The sequence below is a fragment of the Leishmania panamensis genome (assembly GCF_000755165.1).
Source record: "Leishmania panamensis strain MHOM/PA/94/PSC-1 chromosome 25 sequence".
Taxonomy (NCBI): domain Eukaryota; phylum Euglenozoa; class Kinetoplastea; order Trypanosomatida; family Trypanosomatidae; genus Leishmania; species Leishmania panamensis.
The window spans coordinates 139,052-165,406 of record NC_025871.1 but is presented as its reverse complement, the minus strand read 5'-3'; the positions used below and the strand labels follow the sequence as shown (position 1 = coordinate 165,406).

Sequence of the window (26,355 nt, the reverse complement as noted above, 5' to 3'; positions counted from 1 at the left end):
ACACACCCACACATACTGACTGCAAGAACTTCACCCACATGGATGACTTCAAGGACCCTCTTCGTTCGTGTGTACGCGCGCCTTTTGTCTATCGCTCTGCATTTCCTCTCATCTGTGCGTATCGTTTCTGCGTCTTTTTTTTTTCGTGTATGTCTCTCTGGCTGTTTCCACATGCATCTACCGCTATTGCTGATGTCGTTAGGTGGGTTATCGATGGTGGTGATTGCTGCTACAGGTATAGCGCCCCCAGGACCGCCATCCCACGTGAATCCTCGACCTTCCACCCTCTTTACATTCGCTACGTGTCCCCATCGCCACGCATTTCTCCCTCTTCTCTCTGCCAAATACTCTATTTCGCTTTCTGGTTCATTTTCTCTTGTGTTTTTTTTTTTGCCTTTGTTCTTCTCTTTTACGCCTTCTCTCTTTTTTTTTCAAGTTTTCTCTTTTACTTCCCTCTCTTTCTCTCTTTCTCTGTATTGTGTTTCGGTCTTCTCTCTCTCTCTATTTCGTTTTTCCCCGCCTCCATCTCCACTTGTCTCTTCGTCTGCGATGCTAACTCACGCACTCACGCACCCACGCGCGCACGTACGCCCCCTTTTTTTTTCGCTTTGCTGTTTTCCCATTTTTCCCCCTTTCCCCGTCACATGATGGTCGTCACGTTCGGTTGGTCGTATTTGTTGTTCTTCGTGCTTTTTTGCCCCCTTTTTTTTGCTGTTGCTTTGATCGTTTCTTTTTGGTCTCGTTCTCTCGTTCTCTCACTTTTTCGTTTGCTCTTTCACACGCTCTCTCTTTCGTTTTCGCTTCCTCTGTGCTGTGGAAAGGAGAAGGAGGATGGCGTAGAAACATGCCCAGCAGGCCAGCCAGAAAGTGCTGAAGAACAAGAAAAGAGCCCCCGTTCCATGCGAAGAAGAACGTGGCTAACAAACAAAACTACAAAGGCAACCGGCAGCAGAAATCTACGCGATGGGGTACGAAACGAAAGACACATGCGGAGCGGAGGAAGTTTATGAGTGATGTTCAAGACGCGCATACACTCAAGCGCTCCCACTTCCACCTGCCCATGCATATTCTACGCAAGAAAGGTGGCAGAGACGATGACTGAAGGAACGTAGTTGTTGCGGTGGGGCCCTACATCAGCTCTGCCGGCTTCTTTTGCTCCCTTCCTCTTCCTCATTCATTTTTGCTTGATCTGTCAAGGCGTACGGGCGAATGGGTTGGCGCATGTGTGTGGACTTTCATCTGAATGCTTTTTTCACTATTTTAATTAGCCCCGCCCCCTCTCTTTCAGTGTGTGGTTGTGTGCATCCGTACATGTGCTTGCATGGCTGTCTCTTTTCGTCTCCCCCTTGCTGTACTTGTGTGAGAGGGAGGCGAAAAGAGACAGCCATATATCGATACCCCTATGCAGGCATATCCGCCTACACGCCAGTCTGACCTCTGTGTGTTTTGTTGCTCATGCATCTTTGTGTGTGCTTGTGTTGACTGTCCACCTTTGCAGCTCTTGTGTTTCTACCACTCTCTGTCTTTGGCTGCCACCCGACCCCACTGTTTCGTACCCTTTCATTCTTTTTCTGTTCTTCCCCTTTCCCTTTATCTCATTGCTCGCTCCATCTCTTCCCGGCTGTTTCCTTTCTCCCAAACACCGATGGCGACTTCCCTTCTTCATGTGCGCCATTCCCTTGTGTGTTTTTTTTTTGCCCACTTCTGTCTCTTTCTTTTTTTGGCTCTCTTTCTCCCGCTCGCTCAAATTTGCTCTCCCGGTTCGATCTTTCAGCATTGAGGCTCTCTCTCTCTCTCTTCAGGGAAGAAGACACCACAGCAACACACAGGGCGGAGGAGGGGAGGCAGAGGCAGTCTGAGACTACAAAGCTCATTTTCTTCTTTCATATTTATTTTGAATCACGTTTATCTGTGCTTTGCCAGCGCGCCTGCATGCCTATGAGCCTACGCCACACCACATTCCCACGCAGGCGCAGATGTATGGACCCAGCCGCTTAGGGAGGGGGCGGGGGCGGGAGAGGCCCAAAGGCAAAGCAAACGTACACTCCCACCCCTGTCCGCTTCCATCTCCCCCCCCTTCTCCCCTTTCCCTCCTACATGACCACATATGTCGGCGCGTTGCTTACTCGATCACTGACTCTCTCTCGTTTTCCTCTTCCCCTTTCTCGTCTTCTTTATCTCCCTGATTCCTTGTTCTTTCTCTCCTCGCGACTTTGTACTTTGGAGTGTTCTTGCCACTCACCGCTCCCTCCAACCTCTTTCCTGCTGTAGTGTCAGGTGTCTGCCGTGTGTTTGCCTTTTGCGCTTCTTCTCTTGTTCCCTGTTGCGTGTCTGTAAGGCGCGCATCCTGATGGGCCTCACCCCCCTCTGTGCGTTTACAGTTATCGAGAAATAGACATACACCCATGCATGCGCCCACAAAGAGACACGCACGCACGCACAGGCTAAAGGGTTGGAGAAAGACGAAAGAGGCTGATGTCGTGCTCAGGGATGAAGATGCGCGAGTGTCAGGCGACTCAAGAGAGAAAGTTTAGAGCAAAAAAAAGGGGAAGGGAGGCACTCTGTTTCCAGTTTCACACGAAGACAGCACAGGAGCTATGACGCAACTGATGTAGAGAGTTGGAGCGAGAGTGAAGGAGAGGAGACAGTAGTACAGGTATAGATGTCCATGTGTTTGTGTAAAGTTGCTTTGTGGCGTAGAAGAGGGGCCATCGTGTACGCAGGTACACCAGGTGCGTGCTTGTGTGAACCTGCATGTGTGTGCCTTTACTTTCTCTTCCTGCTCATCTCGACCTTGTTACCCTCCTTTCGCCCCTCTCGCCTCGACTTGACCTCAGCAGCTATAGCCAAGCCATAGACAAGAGGGATACACGCCACACAACCTTCTTCATACGGCGTCGTCATCGACCGTCACTCTTTCTTCCCCACGATTTCAAACGGTTCGCGGTGTGTCTCTCTTGTGTTTCTTGCCTCTCTCGCCCTCTCTCTCTTCCCCTCTTTTTAGGGTTTCCCCATTTTCTCTTCTTTAGCGTTGATGTGGCTGACCCTTCTTGTCCGTTGTCTGTTTATCCCTCCCTTGTGCTCTGCCCTTTCTTTGTTTTCTTCTCAGTTTGTTTGTGTGTACGTGCGCTTTTTTTTTTGATTGTTTGTTTCCCCACCTAAGCGCTGATGGACTTGTTTCTCCCTCTTTGTCTACTTCCCTCCCCCTCTCCCTCCCTCCACTATCGGAGTGTCTCGCCTACTCTTTTCCTTTCTCCTTTCATTTTTTTTTTCGTAGGTGTAGACAAGTGGACGTGTGTACGAGTGTGTTATGTCCTCTTTTTGTGTGTGCTGCTGCTGTTCCACCTCTCCCCCTGCCTCCGCCCGCCATCACGAAGCCTTGCGATCTCTCCCATCTTGACCGCAGCGCGCGCCCTCCCCCTCCTCCTCCTTTTGCTTTGGTTCCGCTCTCCCCATCTCGCTTTGTGTGGCGCCTCGCGTGTTGCTCTACCGTCATCCTCTCTAAGCCGCCCCCAAACCGTCAGCAGCGGACAAGAGGAGGCGAAAAGGAACAGCAACGAAAGGGAAGCAGCAGCGACGCCAACAAAACACAAATGAGAGTACGTGGCCAATGCCGAAGGGACCACCACTCCGGCAAAGAGAAAGAGAGGGTGGGTGGAGGGGGGGGCCCACGTGGTGTGATGACAGTGCCGGAGGGAACACCGGGCGAGACAGCAGCATAGGCGGAGAGGAGGAGAATCAAAAAAAAAAACAAAAAACCAAGACGATGAGAAGGGGCAACAGAAACGATCGTGGCGAAATGTGATGCCACCAAAAGACGAAGAAAAAATGCATCATGGCCTTTAACAAGCAAACGGGTTGGGCATGGGCTACTAATAACCCGGTCACGGACACCCGCTCGCACAGCAGCAAGAAGCACGACAGCATCAAGATGAACACGATACCTCCCCTTGCTGGTGAGTGAGAAGAAAATTATGAAAGTGAACGAGGAAGCGAAGGATAGAAGAGGCAACAATAACAGCAAAAAAGCAAAAAAAACGGCAACAGCTCACAAGAGGAAGGGAAGGAGACATCACAAGAGAGATTGATGCCCTGTTCTCTCTACACGTCTCGCTCCCCTCTTGCGCGTTTCTCTCTTTTTTTCCCTTCTCGCATTCCCTTCTTTTCTTGGTGACGCTGTGTTTCATGCCGTATTGTTTTCCTTTGTACAGCCCCTGGTCGATGTTGGGTGCGCATGTCCGCGTGGTGGTGATCGAGAGCTGTTGTGGTGTGTGTATGTGTGTTGGGTCGCACCTCCCCCCCAAAAGGTGGCGTTGATCACACACACGCGTAATGCACCTACACATGTACGAAGCTTCAAAAGTAGGACGTGCGCGCACACACACACCCACACACATGCACACAAGGAAGGTAAACTCAACCAAGCACAACGAGCAACCATCACGACCACCATGAAGCCCAGGGCCACCAACGGAAAAGGAAAATAGGGACGCCTCACCAACTGTCAGCCCCTCCTCTCTCTCTCCCCTCCTCTTCCCCTCTTTGTCCTCTGAGAGAAATGACAGACGAAAGGCAAACCAAAGAACGCGTGAACGAAATGAATCAACAAAAAAGTGCAAAAGAGAGAGAGCACAACTTTTTTTCTTGTTTTTTTCTTGTTTTTTTTTTTCTTTCACGTTGTGCGTCGCGGATGGTGGCAGTGCTCATGTGTGTCTGAAGAGAGAATGCGTGTGAATGTGTGGATGCGTTTGCCAACAATCCGCTTGTCTTGTTGGTGCTGTGATGATATCTGCCTCGAGGCTTTCGCGCAGAAAAGAAAAAAAGTAACGGCACGTGTGGCGTCATGCATGTGTTTTGTGTGAAAGTAGGCCTGAGAAAAAAGAAACGGCTGTGTGTGTGTGTGTGTGGGGAGGTTTGGTCGGGTAGTTATTGTTTTGATCCCCCTTCCTTCTCTCATTGTTCCGTGTTCTCTGCTGACACCCACACAGACACACACACACACCGGGGCACACAGGCACAGTCGTAAGCGTAAGCGGCTTTGCACTTGTATACTCACAAGCAGTAGGATTGTTCTCTCTTTGCTTTTCCTTTGCTTTGCTCGTTTATGATTTACCTCTTTTTCTTTCCCCTTCTCGCGTGTGGATGTGGTAATAAATCGGCCAATGTTTCTTTTGGATTCTGATTTGCTGTCTGTCTGTGTGCATGCCCGCGTGCATGTTCAGTGTCTCTGTCTACGATAGATGTCTAAGCCAAGGAAGAAGCATCCAGCAAATCAAAACAAGAAGAGTATTGTGAGCGTAGCTGATGCAGCAGTCGTTATGGCACATCCCCACACACACACACCCACCCACCCACCCACACACACACAATCCATACAACCAGCGATCGAGCACGCACATTTCTGAATTGGCAGTTGAAGAAGGAGAGAGAAGCAAAGACAGACGAATACCGATACCACCCCTGGGGAAGATAAGGCTTGTGCCTCGCTTTCTTCCCGCTACTGCATTCTCCACTCTTCTCTTGTTCTTTCGCTGTTTCAGAGGGCACAGAGTTGCGTAGATGTGTCTGTATGTTGGTTGTGTGTGTGTGTGCGTCTTCCTGCGTGTGTGGGTCTACTGGTGATTGATACGGCGAAGCGTCTTCAGCCACAAACAGAAGTACCATGTGAAGTAAATATACACATCGTTTTTTTATTGTCGCCCCGCACGTGTAGACATGCTCTGCAGTGGGGTATGCGCTATACGTGCAAGTATGACAGACGCACACACGCACGGTCACAGGAGCACTGGATCTTGTGTTGTTATACGACAGCCACCTTTTATCTGATGTACCTGCCTCCCACTTCTACACCCATCCCTCCCGCTTTGCCGCTGTTCCCTGCTGTTGTTTGCTTTCTTTTCACGCTACACACTTCGCCTTTCCTGACACACGCTTGTTACGCGCACGCGCATGTGTATGCGTTGTTGCGTCTGCACAATGTGTATCCCCTCCTCCCCTCCCACCCCCACTACTCTTTTTCTCTGACCCCCACCTGCACGCCCACCTCTACCCTGGCAGATTATTTGCTCTCTTCTTTTCTCTGTATTTTTTTTCTCCTTTTTTCTTGTCGCCTTTTACTCATCCCTCGCCAAGTCTCGTGCATACTTTTTCGCGTCTTTCGGCCCTCCTCACCTCTTTCTCTCTCTCCTCTCCTCTCCACTAACCCATATCACTTCCGCTACCATGTCTCAGCAGATGACCCCTCCTCAGCAGCAGCAGATGCCCTCGCAGCAGCAGGTGTACAACCCTGAGCCGGAGGCACTGCGCAACCTGATGGTGAACTATATCCCCACCACCGTCGATGAGATGCAGCTCCGCCAGCTGTTCGAGCGCTATGGCCCCATCGAGACTGTCAAGATAGTGTGCGACCGCGAGACGCGCCAGAGCCGCGGCTACGGCTTTGTGAAGTACTGCTCCGCTGCGTCCGCGCAGCAGGCGGTGAACGAGCTGAACGGGTTCAACATCCTGAACAAGCGCCTGAAGGTTGCGCTCGCCGCGTCGGGAAACCAGCGCCAGCGCCCCTACAACGCCGCGCCGCCGGGCGCGAACCCCGCTGCGAACATGGGCTACTACGGCGGCAACTTCGCTCCGACCGGCTACCCGCAGGCGAACCCGTACGCGCAGCAGCACATGATGGCGATGCAGCAGCAGTACATGATGCAGCAGTCAGGCCAGCAGCCCCGCCAGTAAGATGCGGCGGTGTCGCGCCACTGCTTGGTGAACTCGAGGTCACAGTTTGGCGTGTCCTGATGACGCGCTTGCACCGTGATGTGCACCGTGTTGAGGTGATAGGTATCTGAGGGCGTCCAGGAAAGCGTCTTGGCTCGTTGGTACTGGTTGCGTGTCGGATGGCGGTGGCTTTTAGAAGAGTGTGGGATGATTGTGACGGGGAGTTTCTTCTCGCGCTCTTTTCCGCATTCTCGGCGTTGGTGGGACGCTGTTGGCTTTCCTATCCGCGTCTTGTTTTCTCTCTTTGTGCCTGTCTGTGTGCCAGAGAGAGAAGGAGGTTGCAATACAGGGGGTGAGGGGGAGTGTGATGGGCAAGTAGGGTGACTTGCCGTGTCTCGGTACGCTTGTTTGAGCTGCTCCACAACAGCGGCTACGAAAAGAAAAAAAGGGCCTTCAAGAGGTAGGAGAGAGAAACGAGGTTTGTTATCGGGGCTTGCACGATTGTTGCATATCGACTACATGTCTTCCTGTGTACGCTGTGGCGATGTAGCTTTTCGGCTCGCGTGTCCCAGCACCTGCGAGACACCGCTGGTATTTCTCTCTCGCTCCTTGTTGAGAACAGGGGGATGTGAGAAGGCCCGTATGAGCACAGACACAGCACCACCGCCAGACGCGTACGCAGGGATCCTACTTGTACGTGCTCAGTCACCAGAAAAGTCCTAGAAAAGGGGAGAAGCCAAACGGCGGTGATGGGTTGCGTACATCCATCGCCACGGAGTGCGTGAGGTATTCTTGCTCGTTCCTGTCCGTCTTTCTCTCTTACTCTTTGTGCTGCCTTCGCCGTTAATGATCCTTTGCTCACTTTCTTTTCCTCGTCCCCGCACTCGCTTGATATCCTTTTCCTGAACATGTCGCTCGCTCTCTTGTCGTCTTTCTCAGCCCTTCTGTATTGTATTCTTGCTTGTGTAGGTGTGCGCGGGTTTGCTTGCTCTCCTCCCTTTGTGCCTTTTTTTTTCTTTTCGTGCCATACCCGCGCAGAAAAGCAAAGGAAAGAGAGCGCAGTACCACACATACACTCACCCACTCGCACTCTCCGTGTGGCTCCCTTTGGTTCCCGCCCACCCACCTCTCTCTCTCTCACCGACAAGCTTGAGTGTGTGAATGTGCGGTGGAGCTGCGACTCGCTTTCTTGGGTAGAGGTGCCAGTTTGTGGGTGTGCGTGTGAGCGTGTCTTTGCGTCTTTCCTTGCGGCAGCGAATTCCTTCACTTGTTTTTTTTTCCATTTTCGAAAAATATGTGTTTTGCTTTTGTGTTTGGCGGCTCTTCTTTGCCCAACAAAGAGAGACACCCGTGTACTAGCTTAGGGAGATTCTCTTGCACTGCCCATTCTGTGACGCCCCCCCCCTCCTTCGCCCACTCCGCTTCTCGCTCCTGCATCACCACCATCATCTATCCATCTCTGTGTCCCGTGCCTGGCCCATGCATTCTCCCCACCACCCATGCTGATGTCGTTCTTGCCTTTTTCCTTTTCGGCTTCTTATGGATTATGAGAGGTGCACCTGCTACACATTTTCGCGCACTTCCATCGCTTCTTTATCTTGCGTCTCCTTTTTGGCTTTCTTGTTCGTGTTTCGCAGTGCAACGACACCCCGTATAATTTCATCGATTGAACCCCCCTCCCCTCCCGCCTCTCTCTCCCCCTCTTCCTCCCCTTCTCCACGCTATTCTTGTACTCTTTGCTTGGCTTACTTGAGCCTTTGAAGCGGGGCACGCGCTGCACGGTTTCCCTCCCTCCGTCTCTCTCCGCGTCTCTGTTTATTCCGTGCTGCTCTCTTTTCTCCCCTCTCCGCCGCCTCTTTTCGCCACGCAGCCCTTGTCTTGGTTCTTCTTCAGAGTGGCACGCGGTTGTGGCTGCGCTCTTATGGAGACCTCTGCCGTAGCGGAGGAGGAGGAGGAAGCCAAATAGGTACAGCGGATGCAAAGGGGGGGGGGTTGGGGAAAGGGTGTGCGTGTGTGTCTGTAAGTGCCTTGTGCAAACTCATGGATGGATGGATGCCCACACGCACACGCACTCACACATACGCGATGTTGAAACGGCAACGAGAACGAAAAAAAGGATGGAGATGAACAACAAGACAATGGTTCGGTAAGCGGTGATCGTGGTGTTCTGCGTGTGCTCTCGTGTAGTCGAACGTTTTCGAATGTGCAGGTGCGCTGCATTGCTCCACATTTTGCTGGTGCTCGTCAATCTTTGTTTCCTTCCCAAGCACGCGCCTACACACACACATTCTCTGTGCATGTGCTCGTCTGTATCAGCGAGTGCAGGCGCGTTGCTGAGATTGCACTTGTTTATGCCGTTCTCATGTGGCAGCTAAACGAGAACATGAAGATGATGAAATGATGAAAGAGCGAGAGAGGAAGAGGAATGCATGGGGAGAAAAGGGCTGATTGAGAGAGACACGAATGTACCCTCTCCCCACCGCTGCCTCCCGTATTGTCACACACACACATACACATACACCCACACATACACATACACCCACCCATACACACATGCTGATGATGAGGGGTGTAAGCTAATAATGGCGGTCTATCAGGGCGGACAGAGAAAAAAGGAGAGAGTGAGCATTCAAGACACATCGTAGAACCCAACCCCTTTCTTTGTGCGTCCTCCTTACGCTGCAGCTTTGTGTGTGTTTTCCTTCGGGTTCTGTCCTTTTTTTTATTTTGCAGCGTTTAGGCGACTCATCTTACTTTGCTTTCGCTGTTTAGTTCTACATGTGATGTCGTGTGTCGTACGCCTCACCCTACGCCCCCCCTCTTCCCTACGACAGCGTGTATGCCTGCGTACATTTGGCAGTTTATGTACCCCTCCTCCTCCTCCTCCACCGCTCTCTCTGTGTACGTGAGTGAATGAGGGAGGGGAGGGAAAAGGTGCACACGAGCGTGTGTGTGCGCGTGTGTGTGCGCGTGTGTGTGGGGGGTTCTGTGCGCCTGACGTTGCTTGTGTTGTGAATTGTGTATCGGCTTTCCCTGCTTGTGTCGCCTCTCTTCCCTCTCCTCTGCCACACTCATTTGCGCAGAGATTCTCGTCGTTCCCTCGTCTTCCCCCCCTTCGGCTCTTTAGAAGTTCCTTTGCTCAGTGTACCGTGCGCGCGTTTGTGTGTTGTATGTGTGGTGTTGCTCCCCTTCTCCCCACTTCTCTTTCGCCGTCCGTCTCTCCCTCTCACTTCGTGCTTTGTCATTTGAGTGTCTTCATATGCTTGTAGTCTTCAGGGTGGTTTCTGCAGTTGCTCGTGAGCTGGACGTGCTTTTTTCTTTGTTCTTCGTGGTGTATGTCTTACATGCGTGTGTGCGCGTGAACCTACCGCTGATATCTGCCTCTTATCCTGCCCCTGGTGACCGAAAGAACAGGAGGGGAGGGAGGGGGGCGGTAGTCGTTGGCAACAGTCACGCACACCTCTTCGCATGCACGAGAAGATAAGAAAATGTACACACCCCGCCAATGCGCATACACTAACGCACACGCACACACACACACACACACTAACGCACATGTATTAGCGCTAACGTACTCTCTTCTCTCATAGTCCAATGCAATCACTTACACGCGCAGAGTGAAGTACGAGAGCCTCAGCCTACTGCCCCTCGTCTTGTGGGTTTGCCCTCTTTATTAGTGTGCGTGTGTGTGTGTGTTTGTTTGTCTGGACCTTCTCCTTTTCCTCGGCCGCCCTCTAACGCTTTCCTTGTCCGACGCTGATGATGGTTGCTTCTTTTTTTTTTGGGGTGTGTGCCTTCGCTCTTCCCCCCCTCTCTTCGTTCACGCTCCACACGCACACATAGGAGCTTCCCTGTCCTGCGCTATTTCTCGTTTGAGTTTGTCGCGGGCTCATGCTGACGTGAATTTGTGTTTGCTTACGCGTTTGTATTTTTCTTTTTGATGCTCTGCAGACCGTACCGATCTTCGCTCTGTACGTTCGATGGGAGAGACATCGTTTTGGCGACTGTGGTGCTAGAGTGCGACGATGCTCGTTCGCAGGAAAGCCATCTGTCTTTTGCAGCTCACCTCTTCCTCCAAGTAGTGCCGCAGCTGGACAGTTTTTTTTTTTCGCTTGTCCCTCTGCAACTGACACTCGCAGTCACACGTAGAGCGAGTGATATGTGCTCATCCAGCTAGCAACCACTCACCCTTAGCTCATGCGCATAGGGCAAAGGCCTTTTCTTCTTCCTCATTGTAGCCTGGTCGCCTCTTTCTCCTCTCTTGTTTGTTTGTCTCTCATTGCTTCTTTCGTTGATTTCTTGTCTACCTCCCCCCTCTCTTTCTCTGTGTGTGTATTTGAATGCGCATCCGTATCGCTGCTGTGTATCCTGTACGGTACCCTTCGCTTCCGCGAGGAAAGCGCAAAGGGTGCCGCGCAAAGCAGATGATGGGGCGATGAAAAAACAAAGCAGCGGCAGTACTAGCGCACCCTACTTTACACGCACACAGAGAGACGGTGTGTGAGGCACCAGTGACTCGCACGCACGCAGGCACAAGCAGACGCACGTAGTGCGAGGTGCGAGAGAGACCCATGTGGTGGACTTGGCGGAGGTGAGAGGGATCCGGTAGTCGTGGAGTGTATTGGTTGGACGACTACAGACGCAAAAACAACCTCGTTTTGTTTTACTTTGCCTGCATGTGTCGTTCTTGCGCACCTGCTCCCTCTCTGCCCGTTGTCTCTTCCACCCCCTTCTCCTCCCCCTCCCGTACCCCCGCCGCTGTTTTCCTCCCCGGGCTCAGCTCTTCCCCCCTTCTTGCCCTCATTTTCCACACATACGCACCCACATCCACACACGCCTCTCCCCAGCCTTGCCACTCCAGTGCCCCCCCCCTCTCTCCCCGCAGCCCGCCCAACGGTACGCTGGGCATACGTGGGGATAGAGGGGGGGGGCACTGGAGTGGGGGGACGGTGCGTGTTCGTTGTCTTTGAGTTTATGTTTTCGATCTACTAACGGTCTCTTTCTTTGTTCATTTCTGTCTTCCTTTCTCTGTCTGTGTGTGTTTTTTTTTTTAAGCGCTCATAATGTGCGTGCGCGTGTGCGTCTGTCTTGTTGTTCTCCGGCTTATAGGGAAAATGAAGCGCAACCGCACTGCTGTTGTGTGTAGAAGTGCCTCTCTCTCTGTCTCTGTCTTCGCTAGTGAGACCGAAAAGAGACAGCCACAAATTAAAATGAGAGTGAGTGGGGCCTCTTCTGCGAGGCGGAGGAAAAGTGCGCCTACCCCCCCTCCCCCACTTACAGGAGTGCAAGCACTCCCCTCCTAAGCGAGCGAAAAAGGAAAAATAAAAAACATTCAAGCAAACGATACCACCGAAGTCTAAGTGAATCTGTGATCTATCAACTCTCTGACACGCACCCATACATACACACACACACATACACACACACGGACGGGCGCATACCGGCAGAGGCAGGCGTTCATTCGAATTACCGCACGTGAATCCTCTGATCCTCCCTCCTTTGCTGCCAGCCATGCCCCTTCCCCTCTCCTCCCAACGAAAAAGAAAGTCCGTCTGTGTTTTGCCTGATAAACTCGACCACTTTTCCCCTGAGACGCAGTCAACGCCAGAAAAAGCGCCCCACACCGGAGCAGAAGTGAGACGGCCTTCGTGGCGTGCGCGCCAAGGAGGAGAAAAACAACAGAAGCGCACCAGGACGACCTGCAGCGGCGCTAGAGACCATTTGTGTGTGTGTGTGTGTGAGCCGAATAAGTGGGCGCGTATCTTTCTTCCTCTGTGTGGGGGTGGTGTGTGAGTGGGTGTATGTGTGTGTGTGTGTGTGTTTCTTTCGATAAACACACACACACACACATACACGCACACACAAGAAGGAAGTGCTGCTCCATGCGTCGCTACCCTGCTGCCACTGGGCAAATAATGGGTACATCGATTGGTGTGAGGTACGACTGCAACGGCCTTCTGACCTCTTCCTTGTGCTTGCCTTCCCTCTCTCGGTTCTTCCTCGGCGCCTCTGAGTGACTGCATCTTTCCCATGTCCTTTGGCCTTTTATTCTCCAATACACATCATCCCTTTCTTTCCGCGGGGAAGGTGGTGATGTCAGATGGGGGTGGGAGGTGCTGTGCGGCGAGGGGAAGGAGCGGAGATGCAACGCGAACGCTACTATGGCGCTCTCTCTCTCTGTGCTGACGATGATCTACTCCTCGGTCGCTTCTTTCTCCTGTGCTCCTCTTCTGTTGGTTTTCCTCACTCACCGTTGCTGGCACACCTCCTCGGATCGAGCACGCCTCTGGCGTCACACGTACCCAGACCGTGCCCCCCTCCCTCCCTCTCTCCAGGCCATTGAAGAGGGATTCCGCGTCGGCTTGCTCACTTTCTCATTTCCCTCTTCTCCCATTATCTCGCTAGGCCGTTGCCGCCTTTTGAGCCTCACATGCGACGTTTGAGTAAGCTTGAATCACCGCTAAACACATGCATGCATGAGCGCCGTCCCAAACGGCTCCCTTCACGTGTGTTTCCACACATCTATCAAGACATAAAGCCGGAGGAAATCTGTTGAACTCGAGAGGGCGCGCAAGATCACCACGCGGTAAATCTTTCACGCCCCCTCGTGCGCGCCTCTCTCTCTTCCTCCTCCTCATCTACCATAGAGAGAGAGAACTGCAGAGTGTGTCCGGGGCTACCAACTCGCACGGACACAACCGTTTGAGCGTTCTCCGTTAGACAAAGGCAACGGCACGGCGCCTCTTGGCGTTCGCTCATGTGACGTGAGAGGAGCTCGGAGGTCACCTCGTTTCTGCTTCACAGTGAGGGAGAACCGACAGGCACACGCGAGGAAGAAATAAGCAGCGATACACAGAGAACAATAGAAGGAGGGCGCATGCCCGCTGTTGGTCAAGTGTGTTACGCGCCAAGTCCGCACAGCGCCATCTCAGTATCCTCCTCTTCCTCCAGTAGGACCACGTCGTCTAGATCGCCATCTCAACTCTTCCAGTATGTTGACAAGAAAAACCGCAGCCGTGGGATTCCAGTTGATGAAGCACGGTCGCCTCGCACTCGAAGCCCCCTACTGTGCGCGGGTGCCTCTGTGGTGCGGTGGCAGCAACCCACTGATGGTCGACATCATCAGCTCCTCACATATGTGGCGCCGTCCACAGCACGTCAGTTTGTTTCTGTGTCGAGCGCCCAGACGTACCTGACATCGCACCTTGACGCTTCACGTGGCCATCTCTCGAATACGACAGACAGTGCGGCGGACAATGCTAGTACTTATTCATCTGCGTTGCGTGGCGGGAAGTGGTGCGTAGCGTACGAGGTGGATGCCAGCTGGCGTGCGGCCGTGTGTTTCCGCAGTGACCCAGAAGCGGCATCTACCCCCTTTTCTCCGGGACCCTGGTGCTTCACGCTGGAGCCGCTACCCGCAGAGCAGCTGGCGATGTGCCGTGCCGCTCTCTGGGCTTCCATCTCCGTCTCCCCAGGCACCCTGGCGGCCGATCACACGCCTCCTCGACAGTGCGTAGCCACATCATCGAGGCCGATGGTTTCGCGGGACTGGATGCTGCATGACATTCTTGTCACACCCCTCTACGTGTGCGTGAATTCAGCTGCGGTCGTACCGCTCAGCACAAACACTTGTCTTCACCTGGTGCGCAGGCTCGCAAGTGGTGGTGAATCGGTCAATGCTGCTGAGGTGGCAACTGCAGGGTCGGCTGATCTGGACACCCTGCTTCGTGAGTCGCCGACATGTGGCGCACTCGTCTACGCTCTACTGCAGCAGCGGTGGCGGATGGAGCAGTGTAAGATACCACCACTTCTCTCCATCCTGGATAGCAACGCCTTCATCTTTGCAGAGGGGAGCGGCTTTACCCAGCACGAGGAGGCACTCGCTGCAGACGTGTACGTGTCAGTGGTGCCATCTCTGTCACCGTCGACACACTCCTCAGAGACGCCCTCGTCAGCAGCGATAATGCAGTTGATGACATCGCTGTCTGTGGCACACGGGAGGGGGAGTGACAACGTAATGGACTGCAGATCCGAGGCGTGGGCTGCAGAGTTGTCGAAGCACATCCTACGCCGCTGGGCGCGTCTGTCGGTGCAGGTGGTGCTTTGCTGTGGTGAGTCGCAGGCGGCGCTGCGGCATCGCAGAGGACTTCTGCTTCGTCACGCCTCTGATGTGCAGCGGGACACCACGCCCGCTTTCTCGACCCCCAATGACGCGTATACCCGCAAACTCAACGCAGCACTCCACCTTCTCGACGCATTGCGACCGACTAGCACTTCGGCAGGGAGACAGATCTGCGACGGCGGGGAAGCCAGCTGTAGTGTCGTGGTTGACGCACTCGATGTGGTTCTTGAAAAGTGTGAGGACGACGGCAGTGGCCGCCATCACCTTCTTCGTGGATGTGTGCGGCGCGTGGTGGCGTTTGCCCCCACTGCGGCACCTCATTGCGGCGTGGACGAACCTCGCCTCGCCCCAGAGCCAGACTACCTGCAACTCCCATGGTGCGTGGCACACTCGGCAGCATTGGCTTTCACTAGTGCGCAGGCTCGTGCAGCATCTGCCTCTACTCCACATTTTTCAGCGAGCAACGCGGCCAGCGCTCCCATACCACCGCATGTTCACGTGCCCTTGCCGGTGCTTGACGCCTGCATGAATGACCTCCACTTCACAGCCGAGCAGCAGACATGCCTGCATGAACTTGCCTACAGTGTAGTGTATCTCGCCTCCCTGACGTTTACCCCACAGGGGGGGTCCAGCGCTAGCCCTGCAAAGGTCGCCTCCACGTCGCTGCCGGCACTGAGCGCTGCCGCCAAGTTTCTGCGCCTGCCAACGAGTGAGCTTGTCGCGGCGTTGACGACAGTGGAGGCACGCGAGGACGACCAGTCTACCACATCGGCAGCGCGTCACGCCCTAAACTGCACCGGCGCGACGCAGATGCAACGCGTTCTAGTGGCTCATCTTGGCGGGCTGCTGGTGCGCACGCTGATGCACCTTATCAACATGGCCCTTCACGTTGATGGCCGCATCGGTACGGACGCGCGGGCCTTGGTACTTGCGGCCACCACCGATGCTGAGGACACCGCGGTACAAGCGCCACCTGCTCACATGCCCGACACAGACGGGGGGAGTCATGGAGGGTCTGGAGGCGGCCTTTCGACGTGGTACGCTGCTTATGTGCGCTGCCACGCCGCCGCGGCTGTACGGGATAGGCTCGTTGGTGCACTGCAGCGCGAGGCGTGCTACGAAGGAGTGGAGTCCGAGGTGGACAGCTGGCTTGATAAGTTCTCCGCCGCATCGACTGCACCTACGAGCACAGCACTTCGGCTGCGCCCAGTAGCCGCAGAGGTACGCGAAGTCGCGACGCGGGTCAGGATGCCATCGGCGAAGCAGCGAGAGGCTGGCACCATCTTCACCACGCACGCCACTGCTGCTGCTGCTTACGACTCCGTTGATACTACATGTGATATTCCTGTGATTGCGGAGCTGGCGCGCATCCTGGAGGCAGTAACATTGAGGTGTAGTGACACCGATGTGTTTGCAGCGCCGCCCCTGTCTTCTCCAGCAGCGGTGCAACGCCTACTCGCGGAGCAACTTCAGGAGCTGGCGGCATCGGCGCGGCAGACAGTAGCCAGGGAGGACGACGGCACGGCCATACGGGCAGAAGAGGTCGTGTGCACCTGGGAGGGAACGGCGTCCGCTGACAGCAGCCCCTGTGATGGGGTTCTTGTGCTCACCTTTCCGTGTGGTCTGCACTCTTCTCTTCGACTCTCCGTGCGCCGCCTTGCTGCTGACATCTTTGCCGCCGCGCGCCTCTGCGTGTTGGGCACCACGCCGGCGGTGCAACACATCCTGCATGGCGTGAGGGAGTGGTGCGCGTCTTTGACCTCCATGGTTATTTCAGCCGATGATCGAAGGAGGAGCGTGCCACGCATGGGGCAGAGCCCGCTGCAGTCTCTAGAAGGCGGTCGTGATAGTGAGGGCGTAATGGGGGTCTTATTCCCTGTAAGTTCCTGCTCTGCCCACGAAGCCCTGCAGTCCACACTCGCGCTTCACCGCAGGAGCCGCAGTTCCATCAGTAACATTGTAAGGGATGCTGACCATCGTGACACCACCACCGCCACTCTGACGTCCGACTTCTTCTATGTCATGCTCTCTATTCCTGTCCCAGCGGAGGCTTCGAGTTGGGGGACTTTGCCAGGCATTGGTGACCTGGAGAAGCACCGGCGTGGCTCACCAGGCGCGCTTCCTTTCCTTGAGCTGTTGCCCCCTGACGAAGCACCGATGTCCTTCACTCCTGCTTCAAATGATGCGCTCACGCCTGACGACGTGTTGACAACGTATCTGCGTGAGCGCGATCCGCTGCTGCTCGCCTTGTTTTTCTGGTCTCGCCTCTGCCACTGCCTTGTATGCCCGGTGCCTGCGTTTGCGAAGACCTTCGCGGTGCCGCTGCTAACGTCGTACGCACAGCGGCGGCCACTTACCGGAGTGTCACCACGCAATACGACGAGCAGTAGCCCGTCAGCGGGGGAGAGCCGAGAGGATGCCCTGAGCGAGAGTGGTCTTCGCACGGTAGCTGACGCCGCCTCGGGCGCTCCGGTACAAACGCCACGGTGGCACATGCGTGCAACGGCGCCTGATGCAGCGGTCGCCGAGTTTCTGAACCGAGTGCGCCATCTGCAACGCCAGGCACGCTACCGCGAGCTGTGTTTGCTGGCCCTCCAGGAGGTGCCCTGTTGCGGCGATGGCGGTGCAGTGCTTGGTGTGAGTGTCGTGTTTCTTGGAGCTGCTGCTGTGGCGACGATGCAGTCGTGTCGCGTGGAGCTGCGCGACACGGCTGTACGCTGCCTTCAAGCAGCAGGCCGCGGCTTCCTTTCCCGACGCCGACTTTGCTTCGTGCGGGAGCAACGGCGGCAGCAACTCGATCAGCAACGGCATCGATCACTTCATTTGACCAACAGCTGCCTTGTGGACCCAGCAGCAGCATCATCGGTGGAGATGCGGGAGCGCGAGGTTCTCGAGCGCATGAGAGACACACAGCTGGCGCAGTCAGCCCAACATCGGATCAATGCCCTCACTGACTCTACGCGGCGCCTTAGCCACACCGTTGGTCTTCTGCAGCAGGGGTGGACGGAGACCCTGGAGCTGCTGGAGGAGGAGCTGGTGGGCTCTGCGATGCAGATAAACGCCTACGAGAAGCAGCGGCGGGTGGCTGAGGACGCGGCACGGCAGGAGGCGCGTCTTTCATTGCGCGTCCACGAGGAGGCGTGGAGCGATGTCTGGATGGGTGCGAAGAGGCGTCAGGCGCATCGACAGGCGGCTCTAGCTGGGCGGCAGCGACGTCGCCCATCGCCCCTCGAGCGACGTGACGCTGAAAGCACGGCGGTGATCGAGGAGGGTATTCGACTGGCAACCACCACTGCCCATCACACTTCGCAGCTAAGGCACAAGGCGGCGCTCTCGGCGGAGGCGGCACTGCTCTCCCACTTACTAAGCGCGAACCGTCGCGAAGATGCTCAGTGGCTCGCAGGTCATGTACGGCGGCAGGAAGCGCGGGTGACACACATGGCAGACCGCCGTCAACACTATGGCAGCGGCGGCGGCGGCGGCGGCGGCGGCGGCGCAGACCTGCCCGAGGAAAGGCAGCGACGTGGAGGGCGGCGCGAAAAGGGAATCACCGAAACTCCAGCACGGCCCGCGGAGTCACCGGCAGGTTTTTCGAGGCTGCAGCACAGCAACCCTGAGGGACTGGTATTTACTCGTCCACGCCACGCGAAAGGTAAAGGAAACACTAACACTGCACCCACTTCTCCTCTCGGTGCAGGACATACTCAGTTAGTGGCGGTGTCGTGCAGAGAGCGTGGTTGTCCTGATGTGGCTGGGCGCATGTCCATCGCGTCGATCGAGCGCACCATGACGGCAACGGCAACCGAGGATTCACCCGAATGGGTGGTGCAACGGGACTTGATGTCGTTGTGGGAATCCTCTCGCATGTCCGCTTGAGCGTCTCTCCTTTCTCTCCGCCCTCTCCTCTTATTCCCCCAAAGGAGAATGTGAGTCACTGCGTGTGTGTGTGTATGTGCGTGTGCGCGTCTAGTACTCTGATGACTGTCTGCCCCCCCCATCTGCTGTCTCGTTCTCTCGGTTCGACTCTCTTTCTTCATCATTGGCGCACAGCAGCGTCTGCTGACAAGTGTTGCCCGTTCTCCCCCTCACCTTTTTTCTCTCTCTCTCTCTGCACTTCAGACACCCAACAAAGAGGCATCCCAGCTGCGAAAATGGTCTACTGGTCGCGGCTGCCTGCTTGATGTCAATGGAACGACTTTGATGTGGTTCTCCTCCTTTCCGCCCGGCATCGGTCTCCCCGGTGAGTGACCATCATAGCCGTGACGGAGAGCTTATAGACTACAGTGTAGCATTTCGTCTATCGTCCACAGCGAGGCTCCTCTCCCATGTTTGCTGGATTTCCCTTTTGCTCTGCTCAAATGAGCCAGTGGACATGGCTTGGCGACGGTATGGGCGTTCCTGATGTTCAGCTCTATCCCCTTCACTACCTCTATGTGTGTTTCTCTGTTTTTACCTTAGCACATTGCGCCTCAGCACACTTACGCCTGCACGTGCGCGCTCAGTTGAAATTATTCACCCGAACTCGCGAAAAACCTCTTGTTTTTTTTTTTCCATCCCTCCCTACCCAACAGAAGCTGCCCAAGCTACCCTGGAAGACGAAGAGTGCACGTGTGTGCGTGCGAGCTTCACCTCGCTCTTCTTCTGAACTCTCCTCCTCCTTCCCACTCTTAGCGAACGGTGTGGCGCCTTGAAGATCTCCGCTCCTGCCACACTTCTTCTCCCCAAACAGGTGTACAGAAGGGCAAATATTTATCAACTCATCGATCTATACTAGTCAGCCCGCTCCCTCTCCCCCCTCTCCCCGTGATCCAACAGCGTGGGAGAAGGCGGGTGCGACTTGTATGCTCGTGCGTCTAGCGGCAAGCGGTATACGCGGCTGCTGTTTAACCAAAGGAAGTAGAGCAAAGCAAACGAGTAGCGGAAACGAACAGGCGCACGAGGCGGAACAGCGACTCGCAAAGCTGCTGGAAGCAGCAGCGTAAATACTCAGACACAGAAGGTGTGCGTGTGTGTGTGTGTGTTTGTTTGTTTGTGTCGCTGCAGGTTATACATTTCGCTTCGCCAAGGCCCTCGTTTTGTCTTGTCTGGGTCTCTTTTTTTTTTTTTTGGCCCCAGGGGAGACGTCGAGGGTAACAACAACAAACACACAAAAGGGGCTGGTCGCTGGCAGCACTGTTGCTCTGCATTGAGTCCCCCCCTCTGTTCCTCTCTCTGTCTGTCTGTGTGTCTGTCTGTCTGTTGGCGCTGCTGCGGTGCTCCTCTCTTCCCCCCCTTCCCCCTTCCTCTCTTGGTTGTTGTTCTCTTCTTTGTTGTGTTGTACTTCGTGATGCTCCGCATTCATCAAAGAGTCATGTGGGCTTCTACGCCTGTGGCCAGCGCGGTGCTTGTGCTTGCTGCAGTGCTGGTACTGTTCCCCGGAAGCACGGCTGCGGAGCCCGCCTACGCACCTCGCGCCACCGCTGCTGGCTCTACGTGCGATAGCCGCACCCATGTCTACTACCATCCCGATGGGCAGGACTACCGTGGCACGGTGAACGTGACCGAGAGTGGTATTCCGTGCCAAGTGTGGCCTTGGGAGACTCCACACAGCCACATGATTCCACTTGACTCTGCCACTGGAGTGGGAAGCCACAACTACTGCCGCAACGCTAATGGGCTGGAGCGGCCTAGCTGCTTCGTTGCCACCCCCGGTGGCGGCTACCAGTTTTGCGCGATCGGGGGCGTCTGCACGGAGCGTTCTTTTGCGAAGCCGACGGTGCAGTTCTGGCCTGTGAGCGGGACTCAGATGGCCGCCGATGGAAGCAGCAACTACGTGACTCTTAGCTGCTACCCCCGACCGTGCAGGATCCACTACGTGCTCGGCGCTGAGGCGCTCGCATCGGCAACGTCGCCCGTGTATACCCAGCCAATCTTGCTCGAGGGGTCGACGACAGTGAAGGCGTACGTGATGTACGAGACGGCGGACCCGATGCGAGTGCAGGCGTGGTACACTGTGATACCAGCCACGACAGCGGCCCCAGCCAGCTCGACACGGTTCATTCCCAGCGATGCGGCCGCGTACCACCACCCCATCTTTGTAGAGCTGCAGGGTGCCACGAATGCCAGCCACGTGCTTCTCTATTGGAACGACGACTTGGTGAACCCCACCACGTACACAGGCGGTGTTTTTCGCCCGAAGACCTCGACGAGCATCGTGGCGGTAGTGAACAGCACCCACTTGGTGGCCGCCAGCTACAAGCTGAATATTACGGCACCGCCTCTGCAGGTCTTCCCGCCCTCTGGCACCTATCTTGGCGGCGTGAGCGTGCTTGTCGTGGACCCGCAGTCGCCAGCGATGTACTACATGTACGTGAACCGTTCTGCCGAGTGGGAGTCACTAGATGCGCTTCTTTTCCCATGGACTGCCATCGGCACCAGCGAGCCTAGCGCGTACACGGTAACGTGCGCCTACGCAGACGATTTGAAGGCGACGCATGCGACGGCGGGGATCCTGCAGTGGGTCGCTGTGCCGATGCAGCTGCCAACCTTCACCCCCGCGTGCGGCACCAACTTCCCGGCTATCGCACTCTCGTTGAAGGTGGGATTGAGCGTGTCGAGCTTGCCGCGGGGTGGTCTGGCCACGTCGTGGTTTGTCTCCGCCTCGGCAACCGGTGGGGCACGCATCCCCATGATCACCCGATCCACCGATGATGAGGGCGTCTTTGTGTACGATATCTTTCAGAGCAAATCGATCCAGGTGCCCACCACGATGGAGGTGTACGTGACGTCCCGCTCGTTAGATCCCCTCGAGGCGGACAGTCCACAGGCCACGTGTGCATACTCTCTCTACCCTCTAGACGCGTCAGCCACGCCGTACTTCTCAGCGATTCCCGACTGTGCCACGACGAGTGCGCCGGTGAGCCCGTCCTGCGTTATGGCACTCAGGCTGCAGCTTGCCTCATGCCTGCACTTCTACACCACCGAGTTGCTCTCGATAGACTGCATCGGTCCGATAGTGTTGATGCGCATGACGGGCTTAGCGGCGGCGATTCAGTCGGACATGTACACCCGCATGGGTGCGTGTCTCGCTGATCTGCAGCGCCGCGGTGTCTTCTCGGACGTGCGCAATGAAACAAGCGGCGAGATGGTGCTGGCGATGTCGTGGCACGTAGCCACGCCAACACCCATGGCGGCGCAGGTCTATAGAGGGCTACCGACTACCGTGCGCATAACCGGCTTCCACGCCGAGGCGGGAGCGTACCACCTGGTGCGCAGCGACGACAACTGCGAGGATCTCGGCGTGCTGCCCGAGACCACTCTTTCGCGGCCCTCGTATGCCACGGCAGCCGCCGGGTCGTCGCCTGTTTCGCCCAGCAGCGCCGGCTCCATTTACCTCACCTTTCGGGTGCCCTTCGCGGGGCAGTACAAGCTCTGCAGCTATATCAGCGACTCCCTCTACGAAGTGCCCTTCAGCTCCTCTGAGGTTGGCGCTGCCGCCCCCGCGGTCACCCAGTACTTGGATGTGGTGGTGCAACCGTGGCCCATTGTGTCCGCCACGCCGGCTGAGGAGCGCGGGGGTCTCGTGCCGTATGATATGGAGGGGGTTCCTTTCGCCCTTTCCATGGCCACCACTCCGGCGGGCGCGTACGCGTCCTTGGCGTGCTCGTCCAACAGCGCAGACTGGCAGTCAGTGCCATTCCCGATCGATGTGACGACGAAGCTTGGTGGCGCTGTGTCGGTCAGCGTCGGCCCCCTGAACCATCAAACGCGGCCACTAGAGGTGCTTGACGCTTCTCTCGTCCCCGCAAGCGGTGCTGCGCAGACATCTGTCTTCTTTGTCTCTGCCGCGAATCCATCGATGCAGCGAGAGCGCATCACTTACCTCTTTTACACGGTGAGCGCTAGCGAGGTGCCTGCGCCCCTGACAGGGGTGATGCTGCTGCTGCAAGGCCAGTTCCAGCCAGATGAACTCATCGTGATCGATGTATATGAGAACGTCTCATTGACCACCGCAGGCGACAGAGCATCCTTCTCGCTGCAGCTGCTGCGCCGTGTGACGGCACGGCCTTCCGCGGCAACGGCGTACACAGTGGCTTTGCCAGACGCCGTCCTCGGCCTGCCTGCCGGTCCGCAACACATACCGTACGTGGTCTACGCAACGCTTGATGGCGCTCACGTAACGACGTCCCCGCTGACAGTGGCACTGTCGCCGTTGGCACTCGCCATGACATCCTGCACGACGTGCTCCTCCAGGCTCTGCTACAACGAGTATTGCTTGTGCAAGAACAAGCGTACGAAGGTGGTCTTCATTTGTGAGACGGACAGCGGTGAAAGCGGCAGTAACGACAGCGGAGACTTACCAGATGGGAGCGGTTCCAAGTCATCGTCTTCTACCTCCGACTCTGGCGACGACAACGATATAAAGCCTGCGACCATGAGTCAGAGACTGGCGTTCTTGTTCGCCTACTTGGGTTTGCTAGCGCTCATTGGGGGGTACATTTTAATCTCCATGAGGCGCAGCAGCACTCGCCGCGAACGAGCTCTACACGCGCAAGACATTTCCATAGAAAGCTCGTAAAGGAGGGGTGGTGGTGATGGTGGTCGAGGCGGACCAAGCCGTGGGCCGCAAACGCACAGGCACATGCAGGCGCAAAGGCCCGTGAGGTAGCGTGGCTGGCTCTAGGCAGCACATAGGGCTCACGGCGCGACGTGAGAGGCGTCGCTACTACATGCGTTACTTGGTGAGGCGAAGGAGAGCATGGCGAACTTCATGGCAAAGGCCTGCTGTAGGGGAGGGGTTGGATGGTCGTGGTAGTGGACGACCAGCACCTACCGTCCTTGCTTCGCCTCTGCCACTTAGAAAGTCACTGAGGATGAGGAAAAAAGTCTAGAAATCGAGCACACTTTGCTGGGGTTTTACAGACTGCTGAGGAGTTACCGCCGAGAAACGGCTCATCTTTTTGGGGACCCAGAAGAGGGCTGCGGAATGCAGTCTCGTGATCCAACAACCTCCCCGAATCTGCATGACCTCTTACGTCTCTCTTCTTCACTTGGACAGTATGGCAGCTACAGAGCGGACCTCTCGCTCAGTGCAGTTTTCTCCCTCTTCTCTCCCCTTCTCGAAGACCACGTGCCAGCCGAACGAAGAGGGATTTACTCATGCCGTTGCCAGTCGTCTCCCGATAAGGATTGTCGCAGTGAAAGCACGTCGGACACCGGAGTCCATAGCGGACAAATGCAAACGTTGTCTCTCGCACTCCTTGAGAGGTGACGGGGCAGATTACCCCGCGGTGGACCTGAAGGCAGAGAAGGAGGACAATTCTGTCGGTCCTCTCAGCGCCGAGGCAACCCAAAGCAGGCATGGGAAGCGTGAAGTACCTCACGGAGGAGAGACGTATGTGCGAGCACTCGTTGTCAGTGTACCCGTGGATGTAGGAGCCGATCAAGGCTGAGGCACTTTGGGGAGGAAGGGAGCAGCAATACATCAAAAGCCTGCAGCTCGCGGAGGGCTAGAGGAGAGGAGAGTTCCATGAGTCTCGCCCGGCAAGGCCATTTGACTCCCGTGGCGGTGAGGCTGGGCTAGTGCGTGCTCTTCTCAAATGACCTGAACGAGGCAATCTACGCACTGATGCACGTGATCCTCCACTTCAGCACTGATGACGCCATCAAAACGCATCATTGGCTTCTGGCCAGCCTCTGGGACAGGGGGGGGGGGACGCACGGTGGCTTCCCCCTGGTGAGCGAGGTGCCGAACTGCAGTACCCTCTTTTTCCACCCCAAAGTGGCGCGAGCTCAGCGCATCCCTCTTACCGGCTGAGTGGAAGGCAGCAAGCGGTGGCCTGATTGGCGGCGCGGAGAGTGCTGTGACAGGGCTTCACGAGAAACTGAAGGACAACGCATGGCTTGGTGGCGGATACATATTCCCGTTCACGACGTCCAATGGATCCAAGAGGATGTGGCAGATGTGGACATGATGGCGAGGCAGCTTGAACGCTCTCGCATTTGGTCTGGTTGACAAGGTGAATCGCCAGATCAGGGGCACTAGACGACGCGATACGGCAGTCCCACACCGCACCATCCAGCTGGCGCCCGTTCTTCCACGAGATCACCACAAGGGCGTCTGAAAAGGGCGATCGTTCGCTGTCAGACTCCGGGTTCCTCGCTACCACAGCTGTGCCAAACAGCGGCACTCGGATTGGAGCGCACGGAGATCCTGAGTATGAGGCTCGAGATCGAAGTGCCACAGAAGAACGAGTGAGTCGAAGGAGTTGGGGATTCAGCGTAGTGTACGAACCCATCAAAAAAGCGAGTCGCTTGGCGACGCACAACCAGGAAGGAGCGCATGTGTCTGCAGCCCCCCCCCTCACGCTTAGCCGAGGAGGAAGCCCAAGAAAACGAAGAGTGATAAGGTGCGGGAAGGCACGCTGGATATTGCTTTGGCGCCGAACACCTCATCGTACACTGTTACACGCACCCACATACACACGCGCAGTGAAGAGGGACACCGCTCCGCCCCGAAATGCATTCATGCGACTGTAATTGCCGTCGGCAGATGTATGCCATTGTTTGCGAGTCGTTGTCCACATGTGTTCTCACCTCTCTTCTTTCTCTCACCATTTCACTCACCTGCCGAGCACCATGAAGAGCAGACAGGTGGTCAAAGAGAGAGTTCAGTGTCGGCGACGTAGCGGGCTGCGGATCAATCTGAGCTGTGTTGTATCACAGCGGTGACGACAAGACAGCGGAGTCACTCACGCCTGCACTTTTGAGAAGACGCACACAACTGTCCTCTTCTCTCCGGACCTGTCGTCCTTCTCTTTCCCTTTCACCCATGCATCAGCCATACTTAATTATACATGGTTTGACCCCCCGCCCCCCACCGACATGCATCTTTATCGATCACGCACATGGATGCACATGCACTAGCTATGGATAGGAGGACGCATACGGTTCAGACGTAATCACCCCTTTCCACTGCTCTCCGCGGCACTTCTTGTTGATCTTCCGCCTGTTCAAGAAGCACTCGTCCCCGCCTATATTTAACATCATTTGCTCTCAGCCCACGTTGTCCAGTCCACGGCGATCACCGTAGTTTTCGTTTTGCTGGCTGTCGAAGAACGTCGCTTCTTCGTGCTTGTGTCGCTGCCGTGTCGGCTGTGGCCATTTTTGTCGCCGGCGCGCGCGCGCTCTCTTTGGCGGTGGCGGCGCTCGCGGTAATTCATTTATATCATTTTCTTCTGCTTTAACGGCACCCATTAGCCGACAACCCTTTCCCTTTCTCAGAGCCAGACCTACACCCACAAGCCAAAGAAGGGCTTTGGGAACGGCCACACGACCGTGCAGGACGACGTCCACGTGTGGCGCGAGTGTCACGGTGTGAATCCCCACCTACTTCACACACTCTCTCTCAGGCTACGCGCGTTGGGCGTGCCTGTGCGTTCTGTTTCTGATTCACTGAGGGTGTGGCACCGCCCTCGTTTGAGTCCACCCCTCCCCCACATCTACACCGGCACTTCGCCCCCCCCCCCCCTCCCTTCCCCTACCGA

At 55.9% G+C, this 26,355-nt stretch overlaps 3 protein-coding genes across 3 annotated transcripts; all 3 read left to right on the top strand.

Annotated features, from left to right (window-relative positions):
* Positions 1 to 6,222: 6,222 nt before the first annotated feature.
* On the top strand, positions 6,223 to 6,729 carry LPMP_250500 (RNA-binding protein, putative, UPB2; the record flags this gene model as incomplete). The annotated part of the gene is made up of 1 exon (XM_010701320.1): positions 6,223 to 6,729. One exon carries the CDS (start codon positions 6,223 to 6,225, stop codon positions 6,727 to 6,729), a length of 507 nt encoding a protein of 168 aa, XP_010699622.1.
* Positions 6,730 to 14,140: 7,411 nt separating this feature from the next.
* LPMP_250490 (hypothetical protein) lies at positions 14,141 to 18,706 on the top strand (the record flags this gene model as incomplete). The annotated part of the gene is made up of 1 exon (XM_010701319.1): positions 14,141 to 18,706. One exon carries the CDS (start codon positions 14,141 to 14,143, stop codon positions 18,704 to 18,706), a length of 4,566 nt encoding a protein of 1,521 aa, XP_010699621.1.
* Positions 18,707 to 20,156: 1,450 nt separating this feature from the next.
* LPMP_250480 (hypothetical protein) lies at positions 20,157 to 23,387 on the top strand (the record flags this gene model as incomplete). Its single annotated transcript, XM_010701318.1, has 1 exon — positions 20,157 to 23,387. The coding sequence occupies one exon, from the start codon at positions 20,157 to 20,159 to the stop codon at positions 23,385 to 23,387; it is 3,231 nt and encodes a 1,076-aa protein (XP_010699620.1).
* Between the last annotated feature and the right edge of the window lie 2,968 nt (positions 23,388 to 26,355).